This window comes from Apium graveolens, chromosome 8 (genome assembly GCF_009905375.1).
Source record: "Apium graveolens cultivar Ventura chromosome 8, ASM990537v1, whole genome shotgun sequence".
NCBI classification, from domain to species: domain Eukaryota; kingdom Viridiplantae; phylum Streptophyta; class Magnoliopsida; order Apiales; family Apiaceae; genus Apium; species Apium graveolens.
Window position 1 is genome coordinate 201,769,710 of NC_133654.1, and position 14,217 is coordinate 201,783,926.

Consider the following 14,217-nt stretch of genomic DNA (forward strand, 5'->3'; position numbering starts at 1 on the left):
ATAAATGCACCATTGTTGTAACCACCTATTATTAAAGCAAAACAAGTTACAATGTTAAATTTTTTGACCAAGACCATATCTAACCAATGCATGTCATGTCAATGTTGTAAACACCAAAGATTCCCACTATGAAGCTACAACCTATCAGATTTAAATGCAATATGAGCACAGATAATTGAATTAAAAACTGATCATACAATTGCAAAAGTAATGCCTTCTCATATACAATCAAAAGTGAAGTACATAAGTTTTTCCTTGTATTGGAACTGCCCCAAAATGAAACATTCAAAATTGCTTGAATTTTGAATCCAAAAAATAGTGCCTAAATCAAGGATAACTTCATAGTTTCATAGCTTTTAAATAGCAAGCATAATTACTTAAAATAACAAAATTAACCTAATAAAATACTTCATAACTTCCAAAATGGTTACTTCATAATTGATGCCTTCTTTGTATTTCTAGCCGCTTCAATTTATTTTAGTCCAGTCACCTGTTTACCCTCGAATTTACCTTGACATGGTTAAATTCCCAGTGGTGCATTATCTAGGAATGCATGTTCATTTGTAGGTGTGAAAATGCCACCTTGACTGTGTCCTGTACCAACAGTTGGGAGAGTGGCTGCAGTTGGAATAAATGGGACTTCATTTGCACTACCATGAACATTAATCACATCAATAACTACTTCAACAGATTTCTTCTTTTTCTTAGGCATTGATTTGTTCTTTGACATTGCTTTCTTCTTAGTTTTATCCCCTGTGGTAGAACCTACATTGGCATGATCTTCACCTCCTTCAACTATTTTATCATGTTTCTACAATTACAAAATGCAAAACCAAAATTAGTTCCTCAAATAGAAAATTATGAAGTAGTCATAATAAAATTATTACCTTTGTTGGACATGTCCTAGCATTATGTTTGGTCTCTCCACAATAGCTACATACAATAGTTGTGTGTTGTCTTTTTAACTTAGTTTGTTCTGGTACCATGTCCCCTGGCACCACATCATTTTTTTTGTTTCTTTTTTTCTTTGGTCTGCCTGGTTGAATTTTTATCTGAGGATGTAGTGGCCCAGGAAATGGCATCTTATCCCAATACTGCTCATTATTGATTGGTTCTACAGTACATGCATATGTCTTTAAAAACATGTCCTTCTCATATGTCTTATGAATATAATTCACCAAAGAAAGGTTTTTCCACTATATACAAGCAGGAGCAAATGTTTCATCAAAATCTATCCCTTCTTGCTGACAATTGCCTTTAGCAACCAATCTTGCTTTGTTCCTTACTACTATGCCATTTTCATCCATCTTGTTTCTGAATACCCATTTGGTGTCTATTAGATTCTTTCCTTTAGGCTTGGGTACCAGCTTCCATACTTTATTCCTTTCAAATTGGTTTAGCTCCTCTTGCATAGCTAAAATCCAATCAGGGTCTGATAAGGCTTCTTCTACCTTCTTTGGTTCTTCCTTAGACAGGAAGCTGCTATATAGACATTCTTCTCGAGTTGCTCTCCTGGTTTGAACTCTGGAAGAAACATCACCAATAATCAGTTCAAAGGGGTGATCTTTTGTCCATTTTCTTGGTTGAGGTAGATTAGCCCTAGATGAAGAGACCTCAATGTTGTCTTGATGTGTGATTGAGTTTTGATTGCTAGAAATTCCCCCTGAGTTTGTGGATCTTTGATTTGAGATTGGGGTGCTTTCTATGGGTGATCTGCCTTGACTTCCTGCTCCTTTTGATAACCCGACGGATGGTGAATTTTGAATACCGACGGATGAGGCAGGTTGTCTTCCGACGGATAATACAGATTGCCTTTCGACGGATGAAGCATTATGTAACTCGACAGATGTTGAGTTTTGTACTTCATTTGTAGTAAATTTGTCTGCATTATCCTTAGACACTGTTTCTTGATCACTCTCATCATCACTTTCATCACTGACCATCTCAACATTGTCGAATTTGAGGCTCTCATGGTAATCTCCATCTTTTAGTCCTTCAATCTTTTTATCATCAAACACAACATGTATAGATTCAACAACAATGTCGGTTCTTAGATTGTAGACTCTATATGCTTTACCAACAACATATCCAACAAAAATTCCTTCATCTGCTTTAGCATCAAACTTCCCATTTTGATCAGTTTGATTTCTCAGAATATAGCATTTACAGCCAAAGACATGAAGAAAGTTCAGAGTTGGCTTCTTGTTCTTGAACAATTGATAAGGTGTCTTGCATTTTGCTTGATTAATCAGAGAGATGTTCTGAGTGTAGCATGCAGTGTTGACAGTTTCAGCCCAGAAATATGTTGGTAATTTTGATTCTTCAAGCATTGTCCTTGCAGCTTCAATAAGAGATCTATTCTTTCTTTCCACTACTCCATTCTGTTGTGGAGTCCTTGCTACTGAAAATTCATGCAGGATCCCATTTTCCTCACAGAATGCTCTCATGACATAGTTCTTGAACTCAGTTCCATTGTCACTCCTTATTCTTCTAACTTTGAAATCAGGATGATTGTTAACTTGCCTTATGTGATTGATGATGATTTCACTAGCTTCATCTTTGGACTTTAGGAAATAGGTCCAAGAAAACTTTGAGAAATCATCTACAATTACTAGGCAAAATCTTTTCTTTGAGATTGACAATACATTGACTGGTCCAAACAAATCCATGTGAAGCAGTTGCAGAGGTTCTTCAATTGCTGAATCAAGTTTCTTCTTGAATGATGCTTTAATTTGCTTCCCTTTTTGGCAGGCATCACACAGTCTATCCTTTGTAAACTCCACCAGAGGAATGCCTCTAACCAGCTCTTTCTTTACCAGCTCATTCATGGTATTGAAGTTCAAATGGGATAGCTTCTTGTGCCATAGCCAACTTTCATCTTGACTTGCTTTACTGAGAAGACAAGTTACAGATTCTGCTTTAGTTGAGTTGAAGTCAGCTAGATACACATTTCCTCTTCTCACACCAGTGAGAACCACTTTGTTGTTTTGATTATTAATCAAAACACAGGTTTCTTTGTTGAAGGTTACTGAGTTGCCTTTATCACAAAGCTGGCTGATACTCAACAGATTGTGTTTGAGACCATCCACTAAGGCAACTTCTTCAATGATGACATTGTCCTTTGAAATCAAGCCATATCCCCCAGTATAACCTTTGCTGTCATCTCCAAAAGTGATACTTGGGCCAGCTCTCTCTTCAAACTCTGTGAGCAGGGTAGAATCACCAGTCATGTGTCTTGAACAACCACTATCCAAGTACCAAAGATTCCTTCTGTTTCCCTGCACACATCAAAATCAAATCAAGTTGATTTTGGTACCCAAGTTTCCTTGGGTCCTGCCTTGTTAGCTTTCTTCTTCTGTTTCTTAGGTCTTAACTCATTTGACTTAGGAATTTCAGATTCTTCCTTAGTCATTTGGGTTGGGCCTTTGAAACCACTAGATGCAACAGAATTATTATGCATGTTATGGCTAACAGGAAATGGCATGCTTGGTGCAAACATGTTATTCCAGTAAGGCATGCTAAATGGCATTTGAGGCATATTGTATGCAGCATAATATGGATTAGGTGCAAATGGCATATTAGCAAACTGTGCATTCATGTTCTGTGTAGGCATAACATTAACAGGCATAGGAGGCATGGCATTCATGTTAGAGAATTGAGGCTGAACAGACATGGGAGTAGGCATGGCAGATTTGCAATTAACAGACAAATGATTTACACTACCACATTTGACACAGATTTTTCTAGGAGCATATTTGTCAGGTGTGTAGTTATTATGTTTGTTAATCCCTACTTTACCATTCCTATTGTTTTTCCTTTTAGTCTCTGTTTTTACCTCTATCTTCTCAAGTCTGTCACTCAACTGTTTGACAGTCATGTGACCAACATTAGCCTTCTTCCCTTTCTTAGCTTGACTTGACTCCCCTGAAACAAAGTTCTTGGAAACAGACCCATACTTTTCATTTAGCTTGGTTAATTTGGCTTTGCTAATGGGTTGCTCACAGCCGACGGATGAGGATTTTTATCATTCGACGGATAACACATTTTGTTATCCGACGGATAGTCCTCATCATCCGTCGAGTCTACATCTGTCAGCAATCCATCTACCAAAATAGGTTCTAGTTTCTCCTTATTCTTTTTCCAGGCTTCATCACAAAAGGACTCAATTCCTTGAACCTTGGTGATTTGAGCATGAACATCTCTGGATGTTTTCCATGCTTTAATCACCTCCTGTTCACGATCGAGCTACTTCTTTAAAATTTCTTCCTTTTTCAAGGACTCAGTTAATTCCTCCTTAGCAATTCTACACTCAATTTTTAGTTTCTCAAACTCAACAAACTGAGACTCAAGCACATTATTCCTCTCACTCAAAAACAAGTTGTTTTCTTTGATTTTAGCATTTTCTTTAGTGAGGGACTTAAGTGTAACATGCAAATGATACAATTCTATAGACATGTCATTTATTGCATCATTACACTCAGCTTTAGATAAATGTGCAAGGTTTGTAGTAATTACCTGATTGCTTGAGGAACTTGTCTCTGTTTCATCCGACTTGGCCCTAAGGGCTAGATTGACATAGCTGACATCCTCATCTTCATCCAAACCATCAGCTGCCCAGTCATTCTCTTGTGTAATAAAAGCTCTTTCCTTCTGTTTGAGTAAATCAAAATATTTTTGCTTATAATCCACAGACTCAAATCTTTTCTTACTGGAATCTGACTTTCTACACTCATTTGCAAAATGCCCTGCCAAGCCACATTTGAAACACTTGAATTTTGATTTATCCACCATGTTTCTATTTGGCTTGGCAGCTCCAAAGTTCTTCTTGAACTTGAGCTTGGCAAATCTTCTTGAAAGGAATGCTAGGTGCTCATCAATGTCCTCCATGTCATCTTGACTCAAAAAATCTTCACTTTCTGCAGCTAGCCCTTTACCCTTGCTTTCACAGGCCTTTGAAGTTGATTCCACAGCTTCCATCTTCACTTCCTTCTCCTTTTCCAGTTCAGCCACTAGTGCAATGGATCCTCCTTTCTTCTTTCCTCTCTCCATTCTTTCATCCTGCTCTATTTCAAGCTCATAGGTCTTCAGAATGCCATACAGTCTCTCCAAAGTAAACTCCTTATAATCTTGTGAGTTTCTTAATGAGACTGTCATTGGTTTCCATTCCTTTGGAAGAGATCTGAGAAATTTCAGATTGGAGTCTTTAGTCTGATAGACTCTTCCATGCAATTTAAGAGCATTTAGTAGCTTTTGGAATCTACTAAAAATGTCAGTGAGTGACTCACTTTCTTCATTGTGAAAATGCTCATATTGCTGAATCAGGAGCTGCATTTTATTTTCTCTTACTTGCTCAGTACCATCACAGATTATCTATATTGTGTCCCAAACTTCCTTGGCAGTCTTGCAGTTGATGATGTTATCAAACATATCTGCATCAACACCATTGAACAGAATGTTCATGGCCTTTTTATCTTTCCTGACTTGTTCAAGATCAGGATCAGACCATTCATGCCTTGGCTTTGGAACTGATGGTTCATTTCCTGTTGCAGCTCTCATTGGAACATGAGGGCCTCTTTCTATGCAGTCTACATAGGCCTCATCTTGAGAAAGCATATGAAGATGCATCTTTACCTTCCAATGATGGTAATTATCTTTATCAAGAAAAGGAATCTTGACTCCAACATCTTTCTTGTTCATCTTGCTGAATTGTTTTGATCTTTAAACTCTTTGTAGATTAAGAGCTTACTCTGATACCAATTGTTAGTCCCTTAACAATATAGCAAGAATTACAGAAGGGGGGTTGAATGGAATTCTTGAACTTTTTCTTTAAGATAAAAATGTTCAACTCGATTATAGATATATTTGTTTTGATTAGCACAATGCGGAATATAAACTTTAATGAATCAAAATAAGAGTAATTAAAAACAAGAGTCTTTAAAACTTTCTGGTGGATTTAAACAATTCCACCAGAGATATATTTAATATATCGAGAGAACTCTGTGTGCAGAAATGCTCACAGCTGCTTATACAAAATAGAACTACTAAGAGCACAGGAAATGCTAAAGATAGTGCTTACAAAGATTTCTCTGTTTTTGTTTCTTAGCTCTCTTAGTTGTTTTTCTATTTGCTACTCTCTTGGTTTATATATTACCAAGATTACAAAGTCAAAAGAACTGAATAAATATAAAATCTAACAGTCTTGATCTTTGCTGCTTTTCGTCCTCTATTACCCAGTTAATGGGCTTCCACAGTGTGTTTGTATCCATCTCGACGACTGTGTGTCAGCTTTCACTGTTCAACTGATGTTTGAATCTTGATATTATCATCCGTCAACTTTCAGATCATCCGTCGATGACTTACTTGATCATCCGTCGACTGCTATTTTAAACATCCGTTGAAAGTCATTTGATCATCCGTCGAAGCTTTGTTAAGCATCCGTTGATAGCTATTTTGGCACTTGACTTCATTTCACTTATACAGAATTACAAGACATTGCTTATGTACAGTTAATCAACCTATTCTGCATATCTAGTTAAAGTCAACATGACTTATATACTACTACAGATTCTATACAAAGGTGTATACAACACTGTGCTACAAACTCATTATTACATAAGCTACTCACTCGATGGATAATAAGTTACTCATCCGTCGGGACTAAAATGAGTTATCCGTCGGGACTATAATTCTTATCCGTCGAGTGCTACATTATTTCACTAAGTAAAATCTACTTAGATGTTTTGTTTAGGTACTCATCAAGTGCACAACATATTCACAACAATAGGGCTGCCTGATTTGCTCCTTCACTGATCTCCTCCAACTGGACATCATCCCAGTCTTCTTCCATGAGGTTGTTGATGAGCTCCAGCAAAAAAGCCATTGGGTAGTTGGGATCATTCTCCAAAACTAAAGCGACAGCCTCAGCAGAATCACACTCAAGAATCACAATGGTGATGTTATGCTCCCAAGCATGCTTAAGACCATAGTAAATCCCCCACAGTTGTGCATGCAGAGGCACGGCAAGACTTATCACCCCCACACCCAGAGACCCATTCACCACTACTATCCCTTAACACACAACCTACAGATGATTTCATTGCAAACCTGTTGAAGATGCCCTTCACATTGATCTTGCAATACTCATCAATTGGTTTACTCCAATTTGCCATTACTTCTGTGTGTAGTGTATTTGTGTGTAGTGTATTTGTGTTTAGCACAAGAAGAAAGTGCAATTTATAGCCATTAAACTAGTGTTAGATATAAATGCACAATTGTTGTAACCACCTATTATTAAAGCAAAACAAGTTACAATGTTAAATTTTTTGACCAAGACCATATCTAACCAATGCATGTCATGTCAATATTGTAAACACCAAAGATTCCCACTATGAAGCTACAACCTATCAGATTTAAATGCAATATGAGCACAGATAATTGAATTAAAAACTGATCATACAATTGCAAAAGTAATGCCTTCTCATATACAATCAAAAGTGAAGTACATAAGTTTTTCCTTGTATTGGAACTGCCCCAAAATGAAACATTCAAAATTGCTTGAATTTTGAATCCAAAAAATAGTGCCTAAATCAAGGATAACTTCATAGTTTCATAGCTTTTAAATAGCAAGCATAATTACTTAAAATAACAAAATTAACCTAATAAAATACTTCATAACTTCCATAATGGTTACTTCATAATTGATGCCTTCTTTGCATTTCTAGCTGCTTCAATTTATTTTAGTCCAGTCACCTGTTTACCCTCGAATTTACCTTGACATGGCTGAATTCCCAGTGGTACATTATCTAGGAATGCATGTTCATTTGTAGGTGTGAAAATGCCACCTTGACTGTGTCCTGTACCAACAGTTGGGAGAGTGGCTGCAGTTGGAATAAATGGGACTTCATTTGCACTACCATGAACATTAATCACATCAATAACTACTTTAACAGATTTCTTCTTTTTCTTAGGCATTGATTTGTTCTTTGACATTGCTTTCTTCTTAGTTTTATCCCCTGTGGTAGAACCTACATTGGCATGATCTTCACCTCCTTCAACTATTTTATCATGTTTCTACAATTACAAAATGCAAAACCAAAATTAGTTCCTCAAATAGAAAATTATGAAGTAGTCATAATAAAATTATTACCTTTGCTGGACATGTCCTAGCATTATGTTTGGTCTCTCCACAATAGCTACAGACAATAGTTGTGTGTTGTCTTTTTAACTTAGTTTGTTCTGGTACCATGTCCCCTGGCACCACATCATTTTTTTTGTTTCTTTTTTTCTTTGGTCTGCCTGGTTGAATTTTTATCTGAGGATGTAGTGGCCCAGGAAATGGCATATTATCCCAATACTGCTCATTATTGATTGGTTCTACAGTACATGCATATGTCTTTAAAAACATGTCCTTCTCATATGTCTTATGAATATAATTCACCAAAGAAAGGTTTTTCCACTTTATACAAGCACAAGCATGGTAACAAGGTAAACCAGTTCGGTCATACTTTCTGCAAGCACAAGTCTTATTATCCAAGTCTACTACAATCTCATGACCACCATCAGTCATAGTGCATAAATATTTACTAGCACCTGACCATTGTACCATTACACCACCGCTATACTTAACAGCCCTGAAATGTGTAATAAAATATAAGTAAAATGCAACAAAAAAAACTTGTAAAAAATATAAATTGGTACTTACTTGCTAAATTTCCTCATTACATTGGGACATATTGGATTTAGTTGATAAGTGTGCAACATTTTGTCCCTCCTAACCTGAATTCTTTTCATGACAGCCTTATGTATTCCTTGTAATAGTCCAATGATCGGTAAATCTCTAAAATTTGCAATGCTATTGTTGAACACTTCACAATGATTTTTTACAAACATGTCTGACATGCAAGTATTAGGAAATGCTGATCTAGTCCACTGTGATCTTGGTTTCTCCATTAGCCAATCATAAGCTTTTTTTGACAACTATTATCAAATCAATAAACATGAATTGCATAAGTTTCATTTTAATATGTTATTACAAGAAACATTGATAATATGCTATTACCTTCTTCAGTGCATCCATGTGTTTGTTGAAAGAGTATTCAGTCGTGGCCTTGGTTGCCAACCAAAGTAGAGACATTAATCCCCTTCCTTTATGCACCTTTTTCATGTTATTATATATATGCATTACACATAACTTATGTTCTACATTTGGGACCACATTCATGAGTGCATTGATTAAACCCTGCATGGAAGTTTGAATATGAGATAGTAACAGTTTGAACTCTATAATGGATTATCAATGTAAATGTTGATTTTACCTTCTGTCTGTCTGATATAAATGTCCAAGCACCACTGTTTTGGATATCAACATCAGCAGCTAGTAATGTCAAGAACCAGTTCCATGCATCAGTGTTTTCAGCTTCTACTACTGCCCAAGCAATTGGATACATGCCATCATTAGAATATGTCCCTACTGCAGCTAACAACTGGCCACCATATGGACCTTTTAGGTGACAGCCATCAAGACCAATGATAGGCCTACATCCTGCTTTAAATCCCCTTTTAATAGGTCCAAGACAAATATATATCCTTTTGAACCTTCTGCTTTCCTCTTCAGGTGCAGCATCTTCAAGCACCATCTCAACTGTACTTTCAGGCATCACCTTTTTCAACTGATTAATGTAGTCCCAAAATAGGCCATACTGTAATTTATGGTCACCCTTAATATGACCTAGTGCCATTCTTTTTGCTCTACCAACAACATGTACACTAACATCACACCTCCAATCATTAACTACCTTCTTTTGCAGAGCAGGAATATGCCATGTGGGATTCATCCTAATATCATTTTCATAATATTGTGCAATCCACCTTGCAGTTATGTTAGCCTGTTTAAAAGTTTCAAAACATGTATGATTTCTTTGGTATGTCTTTACTTGATAAAAAGATGATCTTGGCATTGGAGATGCATATATACACCACTTGCATCCATTTCCTCCACATACAAACTTCACCCTCCTGCCAAAATTTCTAAGTTGCTTTACAGGCCTCCTCTGTAAAATAGATTGAGTTCTCACTGCATTTCTAAATGAAGCTGCACTACTAAACACAAGGCTAACATCAAATTTTGGATCAGTCATGTCTGTTTAATCATTGAATGTAGGGTAAATTAGTTCCTCATCCTCATCATCAGTGCTATTAGCAATCCATCTTTCAACATCACTATCATCACAATCACTTAAGTCAGACATCACTTGATCATTACCATCTCCCTGATTTATCCAATCTATCCAGCCAGCAGCACCATTCCAAAATTTCTCCCCACCAACATCACTTACTTTCTCCTTGGTTAACCTTCTTTTCTCTTTTAAAGCACAAACTTCCTCATCAGTGTTATCTACATTTGAACTATCATCATGGAAGCTCCCTATTTCACTATGTCTATTCTCTTCATTAACATCATTTTCTCCCTCATCATCATCCTCTACAACCACTAGGTCTTCACATTGATCCACATTGATTCCATCAAACTCTAATATTTTTTTAAGTTCTTCCTTTTCAAATTCTGCACTTTTAGGATCCAAGAAATTAAAATTGAACCAATTTGAATTGGGAACATAGTCAACACTCTCTTGGCTCTCTGTGGGCTTACTATCACAATACACATACATAATCCTACTACTATCAATATGCCCACACATTACAACTACATCAGAATCAGACACAAGAGGAAATAAAGCTACATCCATTTCAGAACAGGGCCTTTTGTAGAACATCTGACCTAGACTAAGTTCTCCAGCCTCATTAAGCATGCTACAAATTTCTATTATGCTCATCTGATCTACATCACAGTTATCAACATATCTTACTTGTCCATCCACATAAGCTTTAGGATTTGTTTCAAAGTGCCCATTAATATGTAGCTTAATGGTAAAATTATCAGGAACACCTGCATAATCATACTCATTTAACATTACTTGCATGTAAACAAACATATCTCATGCACACTAATAGAACCAAACACATAAATAGCACATCACTATAATTCTAGGTCAACAAACATGAACTCAATTGGAAAAAATACAATAAAATACAAATATATACCAAGTACATACACATTTAACATCTAAACACAATAAAAAATATTCATAATTGGACATTAGGTATGCATGAATAAAGAAGATAAACTCACGATTATAATCTGGATATTCATTGGGTAAATACTGAAGATGATCCGCAAAATCTCTCAACAACCAAGACATCCTTTAAAATGAGAGTAAGATCAGCTAAGGATGTGAAGTTTAAGACATTGCAGTGAGTAGTATGGGAGTGAGAGAAGAGATACACCTAGGTTAATACACTAACGGAATTGGCGGGAGGTTGGGGTGTTAATGGCGCCTGATTTGCAACCATTGAAAAGACAAAAAAGCCCCTGTCGTTAGCTCTGTTAATAGCAAACTAATGGTTGTACACAACTTGCATTGTTTGTGAAACTGCAGGTACACACATTGCATTGTTTGAATTTGAGGTACACACAATGTAGAAGGTTGAAACTACAGGTACCCACTTTGTATTTTACTCATACTACAAACTAAGTAAAAGACTTGATACAGAGCTTAAATTCCCATAAAAGCCTTCTTGCCACCTCTGATCATCACTTTCGAGACATTGAATCTCGTAATCAGATACTTCAGTTTTGCAAGTAGGTAAACAATTGCTAATGTTGTATCATCATCTATGTACCCTGCTCTAATACAGTAAAAATCCGTGTATTTATTAAATCTAAACCTTAAAAAGCTATATTCTCTCTCTTGGTTAGTCGCATGCTCACCCTCCGATTGTTATTTATCCACCGTCCGGAAACCCTTTTCCTTACTTTATTCTTGTTTCTTTCGATAATACTCATCTCGGGGGAGGTGTGTTTTCTCTATGACCTATTTTTTGGTTGTATCTTGTATCTTCTCGTGAGAGTTTCGTACGTCTTGTTATATTTTTAAGTTACTTTTTGTTAAAAATGAGATTATGTTGTATTGAGAGATATAAAATCTTGCATTGAAGTGCTATTGAATGCAAGAGTTGTAAATCGCCAAAACTCACTTTTCACGATATAATTTTATTCATAATATGGAGGCATTTGTATCTTCAATCACAATCAGTATAACTGAATTTGAACAACACTGGAATACATCTTAATTCTATTGTGCGAAGGTCAATTGTGATAGTACATGTATTAATAAGACATCGAAAGTTGGTGTAGGCTCGCTTACTCGGAAGACCATCAAGTTAATTCTAACTTTCAAAAATATTTATGCTCAGTATGTTAAGCGATCTGGAAATAAAGCGTCTAATTATTTAACCAGTTTACTTTCAACCTGGTTGTATGGTAAATTGGGGGTTTGTCCTCGGTAAGTGTTGTGAATATGTTGTGAACTTGATGATTTAATTAACAAAACACCTTGGTAGATTTTACTTAGTGAAATATGTAGCACTCGACGGATAAGGATTATAGTCCCGATGGATGACTCAATATAATCCCGACAGATGATGATTTATTATCCATCGAGTGAGTAGCTTGTGTAATAATAAGTCTGTAGCACATTTCTGCATACACATTGTTTAGATTCTGCAGTAATATTCAAGTCATGTTGACTTTAACCAGATATGCAGAATAGGTTGATTAATTGTACATAGATGATGTCTTGTAATTCTGCATAAATGAAATGAAGTCAAAGTGTCGGATAGCTACCCGACGGATAAACAACAATGCCACTCGACAGATGATCAACAAGGCAACCCGACGGATGATCATGAACCCGACGGATAAAGAATTTAAACATCTGTTGACAGTGACAACACAGTCACATGCGTCGAGTGTATGCAAATGGAATGTGGAAGCCTATTCAACTGGGTTTTAGAGAACAAAGAAGCATTGCCATTTCCATGCTATTATGAAGATATTCAAAGATGCTGGAATAGAGTAATGAAGTAGCACATTATTAGACTTGATAGTTTTTGTTTTATTATCTTGTGTTATTACTTTGTAATCTTGGTGTTATATAAACCAAGAAGTAGCAAATAGAAAAACAAGCAACTGAGCAAGATTATTATTCTTAGAGAAATATTTGTAAGCTGTATTCTTAGCATTTCTCTGAAAACTTAGTTGTTCAAATTGGTAAGCAGCTGTGAGCTAATAGCTACACAGAGTTCTCTTGATATAATATATATCTCTGGTGGATACATTCAAATCCACCAGAAAGTTTTTAAAGACTTGTGTTTTTAATTACTTGTGTCTTGATTCATTCCAAGATATTATTCCGCAGTTTGCAAATCAATACACACAGTTATATATTATTAAGATAGAACATTTTATATCTTTGTGAAAAAGTTTCAAGAATTCCATTCAACCCCCCTTCTGTATTTCTTGTTACATTGTTAGGGACTAACAATTGGTATCCGAGCAAGCTCTTGATAAACAAAGAGTTTAAACATCACAACGAAACAGCAAGATGAATAAGAAGGATGTTGGAGTCAAGATTCCTTTTCTGGACAAAGACAATTACCATCACTGGAAGGTAAAGATGCATCTTCATTTACTTTCTCAAGATGAGGCCTATGTGGATTGCATAGAAAGAGACCCTCATGTAGCAATGAGAGTTGCAACTGGAAATGAGCCATCTTTCCCCAAGCCAAGGCATGAATGGTCTGATCCTGATATTGAACAAGTCTGGAAATATCCTGTTCAATGGAGTTGATGGTGACATGATTGACAACATCATCAATTGCAAAACTACCAAGGAAGTTTGGGATACTATACAGATTATCTGTGATGGCACTGAGCAAGTAAGGGAAAATAAGATACAGCTACTTATTCAGCAATATGAGCATTTTTATAGCGAAGAAAGTGAGTCTCTCACTGACATCTTTAGTAGGTTTCAAAAACTACCAAATGCTCTGAAGTTGCATGGAAGGGTCTATCAGACAAAAGACTCCAATCTTAAGTTCCTTAGATCTCTTCCAAAGGAATGGAAACCTATGACAGTTTCATTGAGAAACTCTCAAGATTACAAGGAGTTTACTCTGGAGAGACTGTATGGCATCCTAAAAACTTATGAGCTTGAAATAGAGCAAGATGAGAGGATGGAGAGAGGAAAGAAGAAAGGAGGATCCATTGCACTAGTTGCTGAGTTAGAGAAAGAGAAGGAGATGAAGATGGAAGCTGTT

The 14,217-nt window shown here is 36.2% G+C and overlaps 1 protein-coding gene across 1 annotated transcript; it reads right to left on the bottom strand.

Moving 5' to 3' along the window:
• Positions 1-6,772: 6,772 nt before the first annotated feature.
• LOC141680252 (uncharacterized) lies at positions 6,773-10,136 on the bottom strand. The gene is made up of 6 exons (XM_074486529.1): positions 9,315-10,136; positions 9,059-9,238; positions 8,702-8,976; positions 8,147-8,630; positions 7,770-8,070; positions 6,773-7,068 (listed from the first exon to the last, which is right to left on the bottom strand). The coding sequence occupies exons 1-6, from the start codon at positions 10,134-10,136 to the stop codon at positions 6,773-6,775; spliced, it is 2,358 nt and encodes a 785-aa protein (XP_074342630.1).
• Between the last annotated feature and the right edge of the window lie 4,081 nt (positions 10,137-14,217).

Excerpts from the sequence above, each read along its gene's own strand:
- LOC141680252 (XM_074486529.1), bottom strand. The coding sequence starts at position 10,136 with ATGACTGATCCAAAATTTGATGTTAGCCTTGTGTTTAGTAGTGCAGCT. Across the intron at positions 8,071-8,146 it reads CTAGGACATGTCCAGCAAAG|AAACATGATAAAATAGTTGA; the intron begins GTAATAATTTTA and ends TTGTAATTGTAG. Across the intron at positions 7,069-7,769 it reads GGGAATTCAGCCATGTCAAG|GGATAGTAGTGGTGAATGGG; the intron begins GTAAATTCGAGG and ends TTGTGTGTTAAG.